The 17,904-nt window shown below is 42.6% G+C and overlaps 1 protein-coding gene across 1 annotated transcript in view; it reads left to right on the top strand.

Annotated features, from left to right (window-relative positions):
- Positions 1–13,710, top strand: part of JMJD1C (jumonji domain containing 1C) — a 142,580-nt gene extending 128,870 nt beyond the window's left edge. The window contains exons 14-26 of the mRNA XM_065746835.1: positions 1,090–1,179; positions 2,276–2,403; positions 2,556–2,769; positions 2,926–3,137; positions 3,632–3,910; positions 4,314–4,482; positions 4,938–5,028; positions 5,127–5,257; positions 6,080–6,202; positions 7,252–7,391; positions 8,496–8,672; positions 13,126–13,257; positions 13,610–13,710. Coding sequence (XP_065602907.1) covers positions 1,090–1,179; positions 2,276–2,403; positions 2,556–2,769; positions 2,926–3,137; positions 3,632–3,910; positions 4,314–4,482; positions 4,938–5,028; positions 5,127–5,257; positions 6,080–6,202; positions 7,252–7,391; positions 8,496–8,672; positions 13,126–13,257; positions 13,610–13,699 — 1,976 coding nt within the window. The 3' untranslated portion in view covers positions 13,700–13,710. The remainder of the gene's footprint in view (positions 1–1,089; positions 1,180–2,275; positions 2,404–2,555; positions 2,770–2,925; positions 3,138–3,631; positions 3,911–4,313; positions 4,483–4,937; positions 5,029–5,126; positions 5,258–6,079; positions 6,203–7,251; positions 7,392–8,495; positions 8,673–13,125; positions 13,258–13,609) is intronic.
- The last annotated feature ends 4,194 nt before the right edge of the window (positions 13,711–17,904 follow it).

Here is a 17,904-nt window from a genome sequence, read left to right as displayed (position 1 = left end):
ATTTATCAGTGACTTTTCTTATTACTTTAGAGCGTGAATGATTGTGTATGTTTTCACCTTCATGCAGTTCCTGGCACCATCAAGTGGAATGCCACGTTATGGCATTTTAGAGATAAAATAGGTTAGCTGGGTACATGCGTGTGTGGTGTCGGTTTATATTCCTGTTCAGTTTTATATTTCAGTGTGTTATGAGTTGTGGAAATGACAAAACAGCCAACGGATCGAACGCCTCTGTGAAAGGAGCATCTGGCAGGCTGTGTATGCTACAGTGCAAAGAATAATGCTTTAAGTATGCTGAACCCATCTTGTTGGGGTACTCTCTTCAGCTCGTGTTGCTAACTATAAAAAGCAGAGCAAACTGGTGAAAAGTTTTGAGGGGTCTCTGAAAAGTAGCAGTTCAGTGGGTGGGATGTAGGACTGGCAATTGAGAGAGAAACAGTGTTCCTCTCGCTGCCCAAAATCACGTAGCATGTCAGTGACTGGCTCCTTGGCCAGACATTTCTCACTCTCATTCCTTCTCTCTTGTCTTTACGCTGCACCTTTTTTTTTTTTTTTGGCTGGGACAGAGCCACTCTCTCTCACCAGGTCGTCCCTCCCTGCTGCCCCAGATGATTTTCAACCAGTACATACAGGATGTGGTTTCATGGTTGCTTTAATCTGACAGAAATCTGTGATGCAACTTCCCTCTCCTTTGTGCCACCACTAACTTTGATGTGGCAGTATGTTAGCCCAAATCAGAATTAACTCACCTGGCACTCGATGTTTCTGGCTTGGTTGGCCCCCTCTGAGTCACTGTCTTACGGTCGTCTGCTCCCTAAATATAAAGTCGATGTACTTTGAAGCTCTGAGGTTGTTGATGAGGGTCTGTGTTGCCAGTGGTGCTACTTCACGTTTCAGCAGTATTTAAACTGCTTATTCTTTTACTCATTTTTGAGAAGAAGCTGTTGAATGCAAATATCTGTCACACAGAATGCCAGTGCAAATGCTTTTGCAGTACATGTAGTACCGTGTTTCTAGCTAAAAGCAAACAAACATTATGTCTGTGTATCATTCAGGTAAAGTAAAACAGTTGGCTGTGTTGCTTTATAGATAAGGAACTGTACGCCTGGATGAAGTGTGTGAAGGGCCAGCCTCATGATCACAAGCACCTGATGCCAACGCAGATTATCCCAGGCTCTGGTAAGCCACCTGTAAACAAGCAGGTTTGGTTTTTTTTTCTCCTCAGATCCTTCTGTGAAGAGAGACCAGAGTAGTTTTTTGAAACTTCTCATTTTCCACTTAGAAACCTGCCAACTGTGTTGAATCTTCACAGGGGGGCATGTGATGCTGGGCTGCTGAACATGGCAATGAGATGGGGAGGTGCAGGCTGACAGGTGTCTGAAGGGGCTCGGGGGGACAGGCTCTTGGAGTGTTTGCTGAGACTGGTTGGTACGTTTCCAAAGCAGAATAAAGCAGCCAGAGTGTGCTAATAGATCTCAACTTCGCTGCTAGAAGGAAGTTTTAGAACAGTGCTGTCAAAGAGCATTATGTGGCACCAATTCTTCAGAGGTTTGCTCCTCACTGTTCATTTATATCAATACCGTGCAGTTTGTTTTCTGTATCTCCTTACACCTACAAAAATAAAATATTCACAGTTCTGGCTGACATCTGCTTGAGCATCATAAGGCAGCAAGCAGTAAGGGAGCTTGTGATTAATGAAAGAACAGCAGTAATCCTAAACTTCAGAGTTCTGGTTATATCCAAACAATGTTCATGCAGATGTGTGGTTAGATGTGCTTGTTGCACAACTGTCTTTGTGATCTTCAGTAGCACTGAGACACACCAAGGAGGTGAAAACCCAAACGTACCTTTAAATGTGTTAAATAAATTGCCAAGTTATTCTAAGCTGGAAATAAAGATACAGTTGTTGTTGTTTTTAATGGTTTGTTGCATTTTACTTCAGGTAGAAATAAAGATCAGTTGGATTCCATAACGTGTTCAGTTTGTGACATTCCCCAGAGCAGGTTCTGTTCTGAAACTGGTTTTAATTTTAAATTGTGAATGAACCACTCATTTGGGACTGGCACAGTTCTTGTCTCTTTCACTGTGAACTTTACAGTAAGTTGGACGGTCCTTATTCAGTATTTCTGAGTGTTAAGCTGTTAAAAAAAGGCGACATGCAAGTTTGTAAAAGATACCCAGGTAGCATTTTCACACTGCAGTGCATACTGTACAGAGGGCAGCAAAACAATTGTCAGGAACAACTGCTGACCGTTTCCTTCTCAACTGTCTTTAGTTTTGACAGATCTTCTGGATGCTATGCACAACATTAGAGAAAAGTTTGAAATAAAATCCCACTGTCAGTGTACTAGCAAGCAGAACATGCAAGCTGGCAAGCTTCCAGCAATGAACGGTGTGTCTCAGGTGAGTCTAAACTGTGTGTGCATAGTCTGTTCGGTACTCCTGGATTGTTGTATTTGAGCACTGTCAGTTACATTCTGATTTCCATATTCGGCGGTTACGTGTCTTCTAAGTACACTAAAGCAAAGTTATATACTTAAATTTATTCCTTACAGGTTTTGCAGAATGTCCTTAATCACAGTAATAAAATTTCTCTGTGCATGCCTGAGTCTCAGCAGCAGAATACTCCTCCGAAGTCTGAGACAAATGGCAATGCAAGTCCGAGGAGTGATGTCAGCACAGACAGCAAGCTGACACCGCCCGAATCCCAGTCACCGCTGCATTGGTTAGCTGATCTTGCGGAGCAGAAAGCCAGAGAGGAAAAGAAAGGTACAGGTTTCATATTGTCCTACCACGTGTGTGATTTTGGAGCACCACTGATAAGTGATTCAGTTACAATTCGTTGTTAACCACCACTATAAAATGCAACAGTATTGCTGTGTCTGCTACGGCAGTGTCAACTCCCGATGGTTATTTTTGTTCTAGAAAACAAGGAGTGTCCTGGAAAACATTCGAAGGAGGAGAAAGACCAGGATAATTTGGAGTCCCAGAACTGCAAAAGCTCCCCTACTGCATCCCAGAACAATGAGCAGGGCTCAACCTTGCGAGATCTGTTAACGACAACAGCAGGCAAACTGCGTCTGGGTTCTACAGATGCTGGCATTGCTTTTGCTCCGGTCTACTCTACAGGAGCAGCAGTAAGTGCATGGCTTTTCTTTCAGGGTTTGAAAATCTGTAACATTTGTTCTGGTGTGTTGCAATTCAGTCAGTGTGATAGGTGTGTTGCTTTAGATAACCATTTGTAATTAAAAATTCAGTACAGATTTCCTGAATGAATTGAAATCTACGTGTATGTGTGTGTGTGTGCATATGGATTTACTTGAATTTAATGTGTGTGTATATATAGTTAGAGGTAATTGGTAGATACTATGAAGACAATGTTTACCAAGTTAAATAAAACATATACTTGGCAAAATGAATGAAGATTACGGTATTCTGAGTTTTGTTTTAACTGTTCGTTTCTAACTTGTTCCAGTTAAGAATGCTTGCACCTTCCTACAGAGGAAGTAGATAACTGTAAGCTTTTAAGTGATAATGAAATGTTGTTATTTTGCTATGAAAAAAAAAAGATACCACAGTTTTATTTGGTTTCACACTTTTAAAAAACACTCTTCTGTTTGTTTTCTAACAGAGTGGCAAGAGTGGAAGGACCATGCCAAACATTCTCGATGACATCATCGCCTCAGTGGTAGAAAATAAGATTCCACCAAATAGAGCACCAAAGATGAATGTAAAATCCGAAGTAAAAGATGAGCCAAAGGATGACAGAAAATGTATTCAGGATGACAGCAATAAGTTGTACAGTGATATTCAGTATTCTTGGATCTGTGATAAACATGTTTTGTGGCTCAGAGACCATAAAAACAACAACAACTGGAAGCTCTTCAAAGAGTGCTGGAAACAGGGGAGGGTAGGTATTGAGCACTTCAGTCCGTGAGATGACCTCAGTGTGAAGTCTGGTGGGGGAGTTATGTTACAGGACAAAGTTTGCCTGCCTCTGTGTTTGGAAGTGTGGTGTTATCACGTTTTATTACAGCGGGTAAAAGTTAGTCAGATATATGCCAGGTATGAACCTTATGTAGTTCAAACTGAAATCAACTGCTAGTAATAAATGATGAATTATTATTATGGAGATAAAACCTTCAAAAAGATGCGTGAGATCTTGGGTATGGTTGCTGCTGGAAGTTTTGATAACAGCTCAGTGCAACCAGAGCCTTCAGCGCATCTTTCAGATGTGTTTGTACTACAGTTTAATGGGAGAGTGCCTTTTCTCCAGAAAGTATAAGTCCTTTTCTTCTTGTTTTTCTACACAGCCTGTTCTAGTGTCTGGAATGCATAAGAAGATGAACTTCAGCCTGTGGAAAGCTGAGTCCATTAGTCTAGATTTTGGAAACCAGCAAGCTGATATTTTGAATTGCAAAGACAGTATTATTTCGAACACCAATGTCAAAGAGTTCTGGGACGGTTTTGAAGATGTTTCAAGTATGTTATTTTGAATGCATTATTCCATAGACTCTAAACGCAGTCACTGTTAGAAATGACAACTAACAATTCTTTATGGAACTTGAGGCTTTGTAGGAAACGTGATTTAAAAAGAAAGCTGTAGCTAATCTGTTTACAGATTAATGTGTTAATTATAATTTACAGATTATTGTGTTAATTAATTATAGTGAAAACTTGTATTTTGTACCTTTGCAGAATTGGAGATACTCTAACACAGTTTCCTAGGTTAGATCACACTAAGAAACCAAACAGCCAAACTGCTTCCTTTACTAATTGAGTTTCTTTTCTGTTTTTCTTGAATCTTTTAACTTAATAATCCCCTCTCTTATGAATGAAATCTTGTGTAGGCAGGCTAATGTTACGTGTTTTCATAGACTGAAGTAAGACACCTGCAGTGTACTCCTCATTCTTAGTAATTGCTGTGTTACTTGCAGAACGGCAGAAAGTAAAAAATGGAGAAACAGCTCTACTGAAATTGAAAGATTGGCCTTCTGGAGAAGATTTCAAGGCTATGATGCCTGCAAGGTACTTGAGTTTAATATCTAGATATTCTAATATCTAATAGATTTTTTTTTATTCTCTATGTAATGACAGGGATTCACAATTTTGTTCCCTTTCTTTAGATATGAGGACTTACTAAAAAGTTTACCCTTGCCTGAATATTGTAGTCCAGAAGGGAAATTAAATTTGGCTTCTCATCTGCCAGGATTTTTTGTCCGCCCAGATTTGGGACCCAGACTATGCAGTGCATATGGTGAGTGTACCAGTTCCCTAGAAGTGTACCAGTTATCTCTTCCCTTGAAATTATGGAGTGGCATATAATATTGCTTGATTAAGAATCTGAGTGTGATTGGGGGATAGCTGGTGACAATGTTGAAGAAGTCCTTTACTGACTTGCTTGTTAACAGTGCATGTACCTCAAAAGCATGAGAGTTTATATTCTTCTGCGTTTCTTCTGATCTTCATTTGTGCTGTTGCAGTGTCCTAAAGCATGTAAATGTTTAGTTACTTTGACACAGAGATCTCATCTTCTGCAAATCCATATGGGAAAATACTTAATGAAGTATTAGTGTTCATAGTTCTGGTCATAAATAAATGACAGAACTTTTATCATAATCTTTGTCTGTATTGTATATTGTGCATTCAAAGATCTGTTTAGAAAATACTGTTTCCCTCAGACCTTCACCAGCAGCTCGTTCTTTTGCAAACAGACTTGTACAGTTGTGTCCAACAAATTGTTTTAATGACGTAAGAAGATAGTTGTGGTTTATGAGGACCGTGATATTAAAAAATGAATAAAACTGTACGTCCTTTAAGATAGCAGTCAAGGTGTGGATCTGAAGAACTGAACAATGAAAGATAATGATATGTAATGGCTGCTGTAAGAATTAATGTTTTGACGTCATTTTGAGTTAAACATAATACATGTATTTACCTCTGAGAACTACAGTTTGCTTATTTCAGGGAGATTTCTGAGAAACTTGATTTATAGCCAGACAATTATATATGTTTATGTATATATTCTTTCTTCTGTATTGATCTTAATTTTACCTCCATCTTTTGTCTTGTAACACAGGTGTGGCTGCTACTAAAGATCATGATATAGGAACTACAAATCTCCATATTGAAGTTTCGGATGTAGTGAACATCCTCGTTTATGTTGGCATAGCGAAAGGAAACGGAGTACTTTCCAAGTCAGGTAAGGGGAGCTCGTTGTAAGAGGTGTGGATAGAGTGATAAGTCATTTTTTGGAAGTGCCTGAAGTACTTGCTTACGCGTGAGAGGTTCTTTGTCTCAAGGAAGATTTGTCCACAGATTAATTCTATCTAAAATACATTGTCGTTTTTGAATTAAGGAACTTTATTTGAAAGCCTTTAAACTTGTATTATTATTATTATCATTATTATTGTTACTGCCTGTAAGTGGTGTGCCATTCCTGAGCCAGAGCTGTCAGGCCTAATGGAAGTGCAAGATGAAGGACGTTCTCAGAAACTGCCAGTTGTAACATTTATGTCAGCGTGATGTATTTGCCAAATCCTGTCTTAGTTCTGCTCCCTATGGACACGCTGTTTGCTTTATTCAGTCTGGGCTGTAACGTAGGTTTTCATCACTGGGGAGCTTAAACTAGGGTACGTTAGTCCTCTGTGTGAGGTTCACTGCTTAGGTGGAAGTCCGACGTTCACAGGAATAGTTTTGTTTTCTTTCCCTACTCTGTTGTCCTCTGGTTCCATAATAGGTGAATGTAGGTTACGGGTGTGACTAATAGAACTGCACTCTGAGGTTTGCTGTCTTTTATTTGCCTTGTAAATGCACAGAGTTAACACTAGCAAAACCTAGCAAATTAGGAGGAGTCTTGATTCCTGACTAGCTGTGCTGCTGAATAGTATTGAAAAAGCAACCAGTAGCTGCAGAAAAACACCTTTCTTATCGTTTATTTTTCTGGTCCAAGCCATGCTTGTTTATTTCAGGGAGGAGAATATTTCAAGTGGGTGAATGTGTACTCTCAAATTCAAGAGAGGTAAAAAAAAATAAAAGGGTTTAAAGAGTAAACGTAGCATTAAGGATAATTACAGCGTGTGTGTTCTACTGACTTCCTAATTACTAAATGGAAGAAAAAGGTCATCTGGGTGCTCCTGTTGTATTCACCAAACTTTCATCTGCGTGGTCTCACATGAGAAATTGGAAAAGATGTTTTGTTTCAGTTCTTCCACTGTTTCACTCCTCAAAAACATTTTTGTCAAATCTTAGGAGTGCTGAAGAAGTTTGAAGAAGAAGATTTGGACGACCTCCTAAGGAAGCGGTTGAAAGACTCGAGTGAATTACCTGGTGCTTTATGGCATATTTATGCTGGCAAAGATGCTGACAAGATCCGAGAATTTCTGCAGAAGGTTCGATTTACGGGAGAACATGGAGACTATTTTAACTCTTTTCTAATACAATGATTTTTTATTTACTTACTAGTGTTTTTGTGGTAACCCTTCTCTAAAATATTTGTGTTACCAAATGCTGAAATACCTGTGAATGCTCTCAGTAAAAAGAAAACAACCCCTGCAGCCCAGCAGCTGCCAATCTTCACAGGGACCAGTCTCCATTAGCTCAGGCAAAGAACATTCCTTGTCACTTAGTAAAGGTGAAAGCAGTAGGGATAATGTACACAAGGGCAGAATCCCACAACATTAGCTACTGTGCAGATCTTCTTCATGCAGCGTGTAATGAGCAAGCCAGAGGTAGCTTAGAATGTCTCAGGTCCTTTCTTAAAACATAGGATGAATGTCTGCCACTGGGCTGCTGGCAGCAGTCAGTGCTGTTACACAGAGGTAGCATATTGGAGACTGTTCTCTGAGCCCCGCTTTCAGCATGTTCTTATGTTCTAGAAGGCAGTATTGATGGATAACCTACAAATACCAAACTATCATTGAAGCAGTTGCTCACAGAAAAGTCTACAAAAGCCTTTTCTCTTCCCCCGTGGCAGTAACTTGATGAGTTTTAGCTGTCTAAGCTAAAGGGGTACATGAGCCGGAGGCCAGTGTCTCTACTGCAAGCAGGAAACGCATAAGAAATGTAGCAGTAAGATTCTGTGGGACTGCCATGCCTGGGTTTCAGTCCCACGGGAGCTGTCCTCTGGTGACTTGAACATTTGCCCTTTGACAAGCTGAACTGTGGGAGAAAATGAGCATAGGGAACAAAATCACAGCTAATTCCTGGGGGCTATGAGTTGTACATCCAGTTCTTTCTGTTTATTCAAAACTGTGATGCTCATAAGGTGGACAGTGGCCTTTCAGTTTGGAAAAGAGAGTTGTGAGTGGCTGTGTTGAACAAACTGTTCACCAGTAATAAGAGATAGTTGTTGTAGTACCACTGTGTCAGGAAGTATTTTATTTTTCTTAAATGGATGGTACTGTTGCTTTGTAGGTAAGGTATACCTACGACTTAATTTGCAAAAGGTTCAGATTCTTTTAGAAGTAACTTTGAGATCTTTTCTGTCCCTGCAGATAGCAAAAGAGCAAGGCTTAGAAGTTTTACCAGAGCACGATCCAATACGTGATCAGAGTTGGTATGTGAACAAAAAACTTCGCCAAAGACTTCTTGAGGAATATGGTGTGAAAACCTGTACGGTTATTCAGTTTCTTGGTGATGCTATTATTCTACCAGCAGGAGCACTTCATCAGGTAAAATACTCATGTTCTAAGACATACAGGACTAAGTAACATAAACACCACAAAATAATTTGGATTTGATTTTCTTACTGGTAGCTATTACTGGATGGGAATGCTTTATATACTTCACCAGCTTGTATAGATAAGTAGCCACTCCTGACAAAGAATTGCAACACTTGATACGTTAACTGTTCAGTTTTTCCTTCGAAGTGAAAAAATGTTCAGATTATTATTAACCCCCTTTTCCACATGTCATTTTGTTAGCAGATTTTCTAAATAAACTGGTGCTAGTTATGGCAGTGTTAGGTTAACTTCCCTAACCTACCTTACATTTACTTGGGCTAGGTAAACCCGAGGTTAACTTAGCCCTGGAGAGGCAGGGAAGGAACCCAAACGGAGGAATGCCTGGATGTCGGGTGTCATCTTGTTTTCTGCCTTTCAGCCATAGGGGAATTACCGAGAAAGCTTGGGTGTAATTAGCAAGATGGTTCTGCAGCAGAATCTGGAGGTTGTTTTTCCACTGCATTGTAAGTTCCTTTGTACACAGAAAGTACATCAGTCAGCAGCAGCTGGCTGCAGCAGCTTTCCTTACCATCAGAAGCAGCAGTTCCACTTTGGCAGCAGCTGGGCTGATCGTATTTGCAGTTATGTAATAAGAAGCACTACCAGTAGTGCACCTCTGGAGAAACAGTGCATGGATTTGTGTAGCAAGCTTTAGTCCTCAGCACACGTTTTGTTACTTTGCTTTTTTATCACCAAAGAATTTTTCACCAGATGGTTCTCTTTGGTTTTTTAATTCCCCCATGAATTTTGTTCTGTTGAAACAGGAAGTGGAGCCTCCTTTCTTGCTGCCTTCCCATCTATCAAGCACCACAGTTAGGTGACTGATAATCAAGGAGTGAGGAGCATCCCCATCCTGCAGTAGGGGTTGTAAACCATCTTGCTATTAAAGGTTTATCAGTGATCTGCTCTTGGGTTGAAGCGAGGTCAGGCCTTTCTGAAGGCAGTGCTGTTTGGTCTCTGATCTGCAGATCAGCTTCCAGCCACCATTTCTTTGGAGCAAGGAGGGAGCAGTGGCTTGCTGTGCTGCTGTGACTGAGGCAGTGGGGTTTTCTGTATTTAAAAATAAAAGTAAAAAAATGACTATGCTATAGTGGTAACAAGTGTCAAGTCCCTAGCATTATTGGCCTTGGAAAGCAACAAGTCCCTTTCCCAGGCTAGTTTCTTTTGTCAGTTTTCTCTTCAGGTGGGTTTCACGTGGTGGTGTGTTAACCCCAGATGATCTGTGTGGGTTTGTTTGTGTTAAAAGAAAGTGAGAGAACCCAAATCATCAAGTGATGAGTTGCAGATTGCCTTTCCCTGTGCCACGCTCCAGGGTCTGGTGCTTTTAAGCCCTTACAGAAGGGTGGAGGAATGTCTGGAGTTGTTGGTATTCTTAGCTTTGTTAGGCTGTAGCAATTTTTAGTGCCAGAGTCAGTAGGATTTGTATTGTGTTCTCCATTAACCTTACTCTGATCTCTCGAAACAAGAGAGATCATCCCAGATACAAGACTGAAAAGGGAACCCACAGAGAAGCATAAATGTACGGAGAAAATTGTTTCATAAAGCGTGAGGCATTTATATAAGGCACACAATACAGAACGTGAAGTTGTGAGACTGTTCCAGGCTTCCCTGCAGTCTGTAGGTTTCAGAGCCAAAAATAAGACCACTGTTATCTTTATCTCCTTGGCTTCAAACTCCAGATTGCTTTTGAAGTGGTAATGCTCTAGCTTCTGGCACCAAGGAGTTAATAACATGGTGTTTTTAAAACCTTAGTGGGTGAAGCTGAGAACCTTTTCATCTTCAGTAAGTTCCTGCGAATCTGCCACGTAGGAGGAAATGAAAGCATCGTGTTCTTTCATGTACGTATATGGTACTCTATATAAAGATGTATAAATACTGACCTTAGGGATCAGTACCAACACTTCACACATACAGAATGCATTTAAACACTTAAAAATAAGTCTGAACAAGAATACGTACCAGGTTAAGTTTACATGTTAAGCATTTCAGGTTTACATGTGAAGTGTTTCAGATTTACATGCACATAATGAATCTTTAATAGCTAAAACTGGGTAACAGTTGATAGTAAATTTGGTGGTAAATTAGCTTTTTTTTTTTTTTTTTTGCTCATCTGTAATGTTGTGGAAGAGAGGAAATGAGGCCAGTGCATGGAGGTAGGGTTTTCTGCTCCAGCACAGCAGAGGTTGTTCAGGTTAGTTTGTTTTATGTGTAGTTTTTCTTTTCTTTCCAGCTTCTATGGATTTGCATCTGGCTTCATTTGTTGTTGGTATTTTATGGTAGCATAAATGGTTCCTTTTGCTTCCTTGAAAAACAAACTGCAAAGCAGCAGCGTTGGGTGTCTCTGTACAGATGCGTCCTTGAATGTACCTTGAGTGTTGCTCAGTAGGTTTGTATCTCCTTGGCTATGCTGAGAACTTGTGCTTTGCCAGCATACAGGCCTTGTTCTTTCTCCAGCACTTACGACAAGGAGCAAGCATTGCTAGCTGAAACACTGCCTTTGTGGTTGTCCTTTTGAAAGATAGACCCTTTCTGTGGCTCTGTACTGAGTCATCCTGTATCGCAGTCCTCCCCCAGGGATGCCCTCCCTGGTCTTAGTTTGGTGCTACTCAAATGTGCAAAATACTGTAGTGATAAATTGAAAGATAGCACTGCTTGATTCAGCGATGGAAATGTGTTGTTTAGACTAAATGCAAAAATTGCTCATAGTAGAACAGGTTATTATAATGTTGTTTTTTTTTTTATAGCTGCATTATCTCGATTTAACAGGAGGATTATGGGCTGTATAATGCTGCAGGTATATGACATCCTGGAGTTGTTCTGATTAGGGGGGCTGACAGGGCCTGAGGCTTACGTGTGCACAGCGTGAGCCGGGGGCCCTGCATGAGGACAGGATGGGGCCAGCTGAGAGCAGGGCAGCCCTAGCCCTGTCCTGCTGCCCTGCTTGTGCTGCAGGGTGGCCAAGGGGACACCGCTGCTTCCTGTGGGCTGGGGGTGAAGCTGTTCTGTCAGCTCAGCAGGAACTGGCACAGCCGTGGGAGTGTTGTCGTCCTCACCCTGTGGACCTCGGGGGAGTCGTTGCTAAACATACTTGTGTGTGTCATTCTCAGTTGGTATTCTAAGGGCGTACGAGTCGAACTGCCTGTGGGCTGTCAGCGGGGCATTCCCGTGTTAGCAGGCAGGCAAGGTAAAATCTGCCTTCCCCTGAGATAAGACAGGCACTGCCTGGGAAGAAGGCACAGCAAAACGAGCCATGTGACAGCAGCAAATACTGTCAGTTCTGTGATGCAGGGAGACTGAATTGGTAACATCTCGTCTCAGTGAGGAGAAAGAGCTGGGTGGGATTCGCAAGCAGCAAAAAGCAAAACAAGGGTGGGTATGGACTTGAAATGGGTGAGAACCCTGCGAGGGAAGGGGGCTGGACCCAGTCACCCACTGCACGGTGCAGACGGTTCTCCTGCAGCTCTAGGAAGTTCCCTGAGCACCAGTGGGTGCCTCTGGTGGCACCTCTGCATCTCTTTCCTCGCGCCACATCCTCAGCTGTGTAGGTCCCAAAGCTTTGCTGAATGTCAGGCAACATGACAGAAACTTGGGGACGTACGTCAAAAACACACGGGTTTAAAATCCCCGGAGCTCCTGTCAGTATGGAGCGGGGTAGGGACTGTTTGCTGCAGGAGTGGAGGCACCCCTCCTGACACCTCAGAACTTGGGTAAGTTTGCAGAATTGAGCTTGCACAACTTGAGTGGCTGCGAGACTCTGGGGAGATTGCTGATGTGCTGAAGAAACGGTGTAAGCTGTAGAGGTCTGAGGGTGAAGCGCTGTAGTTTATCTGTTAGAAGAAGATGAGCAGGAATTGTCAGCCAGGGCCCCACCAGGGAGGATGTTTTGCTGTCTCCTGCTCCTCCAGATGGGACGTGGTGGCAGCAGGTGGTGTCTGTTTCTCTCATAGGCACCTCTCATCTGTAAAAGCAGTGGCTAAAGGAAGGAGTGGTTATTGCCCTTCTGGGCACGCCCTCTGACTTTTTTTTTTTATCTTTGACATGCACTGACCTGCACTTCTTTCCCAGTGAGCACAGTGAGTGCTCCCTGGCAGTGGAGGAGCAGCCCCCAAGGCCCGGCATGCCACTCTGGTTGTGGCCAGCAGCACGTGGTGCTGGCAGCAGCAGAGGGGGAAATGCCACAGGAGGGGTATGCGGAGCATATGTCAGAGCCAGCTGCTGGAGGAGGCACCAGAGCAGAGGCAAATGTGCATCATCACAAATGCACCTTTCACCTGAAGCCAACCTGTTGAAGTAACTGCTCTCTACGTAAACAGCATAAAGGTGCTCTTTAGTCTGGGAAGCACATGGTTGTAGAGGAACCCTAAAATACTAACAGCAGCTGTCCTATTTTTATTTTGGATAGGTGCAGAATTTTCACAGCTGCGTTCAAGTAACCGAAGACTTTGTGTCTCCAGAACATCTTGTACAGTCGTTCCACCTAACACAGGAGCTGAGGCTGTCAAAGGAAGAAATCAATTATGATGATAAACTGCAGGTAGGAAATGAGTCCTGCTCTGGGAGCTGTTGTGAAGGCAGGGCGTGCTGGGGCTCATCGAGGTGCGGCTCAGCCGTGGAGCTCCCTCCTCACTGCTGTTCACACAGAATAACAATGAGCAGCAGCGCAGCGCCAGGGGGTGTAAATGACTCTCCCTGGAGTTGCTGCTTTTATTTATTTCTTTTCACATTATGTCGTAGCATGTGGAAAAAGGTGTTTCCTTTTCCTCTGACTTGGTTCTTTGGCCTTCCTTTCGTTTTTTTATTTAAGAAATGCACCCAGCTTAGTCCTAAATGCACTTGTAGGAGTTCCTGAGGAGTGGGTCTTACTAAACTGTCTGATGTTCTTGCAGGTTAAAAATATCTTGTATCATGCAGTTAAAGAAATGGTGAGAGCTTTGAAGATTCATGAAAATGAAATGGAAGATATGGAAGAAAACTAAGCTCTCGCTGCTTTTCTGTGTTAATGGCAAAAAAAAAAAGGGGGGTTATTTTTTCTAATAGAGGAACGGTATGCACACTAATTAAAGCTTCACAAACCATCAGTGCCAAGAAAATAGAGTCATCGTATTGTTAACGACACTGCAACGGTAGAGCTTCATATCACAGCCACTGTGATTCTGTGCTAGACTTGCAAACAACAAAGCAGCGTTCTGCTGTCCTGTATCATAATGTACATGAAGTTTGTTAAATGTTAAAGATTTAAGATGATGTATTTATTTTTGGAGGAAAAAAAACCCACAAAATTCTATGCTATATTGTTGATCAAATGTAAATGTGACTTGTACAGTTTGCTAAAATAATTCCGATATTTTTCACTACATTGAGACAGTTACTGTGAGAGTAGGACACAAACACCAGCTATTGCCTGCATTTGGGATCTTGCTGAGTCCGCACAGCAGTCATGTCATAATCTGAAAATTACTGCCAAATAATTGTAAACTTTGTAAAATATAAAGTATATAAAGTAGATATTAAATACAGACACTTCAGTATTTTATTGAAGCTATTCAGTGTACAATTAAACGTTTTCAAAAGGTGTAATTTATTTAAAAATTGTCTCATTTTGGTAAAATTTATGTGAACTTTTAAAGCTAAATATTAAACTTAATATGCTATGTAAATATATACATATATACATTCAATGATGTATTTTTTTAAAACATTGGCTTGCTTTAATTTGTTAAAAGTGCAAGTGTTACACATGCTTTGTACATTGAAGTTGAAAGGGGTTTTACATTTTCCATTAAAAGGACTTTATCAGACGTTGCGTCGTGTTCATTTTTTGTTTGTGGCATCACCTGAGTGGTTTGCTCCCCGACACTGCTGGCTGCGACACGGAGCCAACATTGCTTGTGTTCTGCCTTCAATATCCTGCACGAACTGTGGGTGAAGGGGGAAAGGAATTTCTAGAGGAAACTGGTTTTGATAGCCTCTTGCTTTTTGCAGTCCAAATAATAGAGCCAGGTGGGTTTTTAAGTATGGTTTTAATTAATAACGGTGAATTTTCTTAGACAGGCATGCAGAGTTTTGGTTCTTTGCGTTGGGCTGAAAAGTTGAATTGTACATCAGCTCGCATCGAGATTTGAAGTAGCTGAATGTTCAGGTTCCTACGTGGAATGCTGGAGGCAGCTGTGTGCCTCAGCGGGGCGCTCTCCTGCTCCCAGTGCCACGGCCTGACGGGGGTGGGACGTACTGCAAGAGATCATGAAGTACCTGAAAGTAACCATGGGAACCTGTAAGTATGTGAGAGATGTTAATCCACAAGAACACATAGTTGAAACTGGTGAGAAACAGCAAGAATCCTCTCAAAGAAATGGCAAGGAGACAGACAGGTTTGAAGACAAAGATCTAATTTTGGAGAGACAAAACAGATGGGATGAAGCTTCAGCACTGAGTGAGAGATGCTGCACAGCCCCACCAGGTAAGTAGGTCTTTGCTTCTTTCTTAGCAAAGTTGATAAGATTAAGAAAAGTTTCAACCACATAAGTACACAAAAATAGGACCTCTCCATAGAGCCACCATGGTTTTAACTGTCCATTTGATCTGCTTCGAAGAAGTGAAGTAAAATGTGAAGTATGTGAAGCAAAACTGTACAGTGGTTATGCTAGAAGTACAAAGACTTGTGGTTAATGGGTCTGTCTGATATGTTTGCAGTGTGTAAAAACCTGATGTGTTTTGCACGTCACTTTGTGAACTGATTCTGTGCTACACTGGCAGATCTCATAAATTGCCTGCAACAACAATGGTGTTTCCCCTGTAACTAAATGGCAGGGGAAGAAAGCCAGAAGCACTGAACAAGGGAAACGTGGCACAACACAACAGCGCTGTTTTTTATGCATTTTAAGCTTCATGCTATCAGCATAAAAAGACTGAGTCACGTGCTGTGTGCTGCATTAGCAGACCACAGAAAGTGCTCAAGGTTACAGCTCCTCCCAGTTATGAACGGTGCAAGAGGCCAAAATTCTCTAAATTGGTATACTAAGTTCAGCTTACTCCGTTTCTTCAGATTTCTGGCTCCTTCACAATGAAGTTGAGCTCCTGGCTCTGATACAGGAAGCGAGCACAAGAAGCAGGGTTAGTGTTAGGCTTACAGCCACAGCCAAGTGGGATTTTCGGAGCTGGTGTCAGGGCCAGGGGGTTGTTTTCAGATCAGGTTTTTTTTTTCCCCCTTGACCATTTTTGTGTTTTGTAAGACAGTACTGGGTGTGTTCTCTCTTTTCTAAAATCTTTTTAGAAGATTTTCTGGTCTCAACTATTTTATTACAGCCAAAGCATTCAGTGATAGCAGTCACAACTGTTTGAGTGCAGAAACTTTCATCCATGTTCTAGAACAAGAGTATAAAGTACTGCGTTGTCTTTTACCAGCTTCCCATTCAGACCAAGCTCTCTCTTGGTCTACTTTTTCCTCCGTGGAAACACTTTCTCTCCCACTTTTTTTTTTGCCCTGTGCAACTTCACATCTCGAAGTTGTCAGAACTGCTCATCCTCCTGCCTACATCCACCCTCCTTACCTCACCCCTTCCAGCTCCTCGCTGCCAGCCGCTGTACAGACGCGCATTAAAAGAGCACGGGAACGTTCTTCCCCTTGTAACTGCAGAGGTAGCAAACAAGGCGTTAAGTGATGGGCGCAGAACAAAGTGGGCTGCTGTGATCTGAGCTGTTTCAGCATGGATGGATGTCTGCGTACGTTCCAGCTCCAACAGAAGTTACGGGATTGCTGGAACTGCTGGCAGTGAAGCTGTTCTCCATTACGCGTCAGGCAGTACCGGGCTGTGACAATCTGATGTTAAAATCTGTTTACTCTTGCAGCTTGACGGAAATCGCTCAGATCTGTGTAAGGCAAAGCTCCATCTGATCAGCACTACGTTCTCATGCTCTCTGACCTTCTCAGTAGGTGGTAACTCTGTTCATACTCTCTCCCGTGACATCTCGTGAAGCCCCCTCTTGCTCTCACAACTTGACAGCCTTCTCCGCCCAGCGCTCGTAACTGGGAATTTCCCTTCCTTCCTCCTTCCACAGCCACCGTGCCCTGTCGTGCCGCTTTCCCGTGCAGGATGTTTGTGCTCTCCCCCACATCCGCACTGGATGTGCTGCCTCCTCCTGTTACCACACTCGCACTGAGGCTTTGCAAAGCCTTTCCCTCCTCACCCCCAGCCCTGCCTCGAAGAACAACGTCAGCTTTCAGCCGTGCTCCCGCGTCCCGCCCTTTGACTTGCTCTTTGTTCGCAGAAGTGCAGGTCTCCCTCGGTTCCCCTCCTCGGCCTTTCTGTTCCCATGATGCGCGTGCCCCGTGGGGCTGCAGGGGCTGCTGTGATGCGGTGTCTGCAGCCACATCTCTTCTTTCCGTCTCAGCGGGGCGACCAAGGAAACTCTGACTGAGGGGCAAACGATCCGTAGCATCAGACGTACACAACCTCTAACCTCTGTGCTTCTTCGTTTGTTTTTGTAGGTTTTGAAAAGGAAGTTACAGCCTAAATATAGCTGGTAGGAAAATGTTGCCTCAGACCAACGTGTTTTACCTGATGTATTACAGCTGCGCTTTAAACATGGACTTCTCTAAACCAAAGTGGTAGACAGAGAGTTTTTGTTGTTAGGCATCAAAGCGAACGTTCCCAGCACCTTTCAGCCATAGCCAAGGGTTGAGTGCTTGACCCAAATGCCTGTTGCTTTCTCCACATCCAGGCCATGGTTCATCATAGCTCTGTGCTTCCTTAGTGGTGTTACAGTGTAGGGCTAGTAGCTCCAAGGCAGGAAATCCTGTATTTGTACAGCTCTGAGGATTTCACGTTGTTTGATCTCAGTATTGCCTTTAACTCACGCAGCACGTGGTGCAGGGCCTGGACAGGGTTAGGTTCCTTTGGATTCCAAAACAAACACTGGAGAAGAAAGGAGGTGGAGGGGATTCAGGAGGCGATGCATGTTTGTATGGGTAAGCTCCATGTGTCACATTCAGACAGGAAGGTCTCATAACGCTGCCTGGATTTGATGTGATGTGGGGCACCATGCTGCTGCTACCTTTTGGACAACTGTACTGACTGAGTTTTCTACTGTCTGTTCAGTCATAATAAGCAACGCGTTTTGTTATCTGTTTTCCAGCCTGCTTTCTTTTCATGTCTTTTAAGAACTGTTCTTCAATGTGTTCTCT

This window comes from Cyrtonyx montezumae, unplaced genomic scaffold (assembly GCF_038088225.1).
Source record: "Cyrtonyx montezumae isolate F1298 unplaced genomic scaffold, pur_monq_1.0 scaffold_4, whole genome shotgun sequence".
NCBI classification, from domain to species: domain Eukaryota; kingdom Metazoa; phylum Chordata; class Aves; order Galliformes; family Odontophoridae; genus Cyrtonyx; species Cyrtonyx montezumae.
Note: the sequence above shows the minus strand (reverse complement) of the source record. Positions and strands in the feature narration are given on the sequence as shown.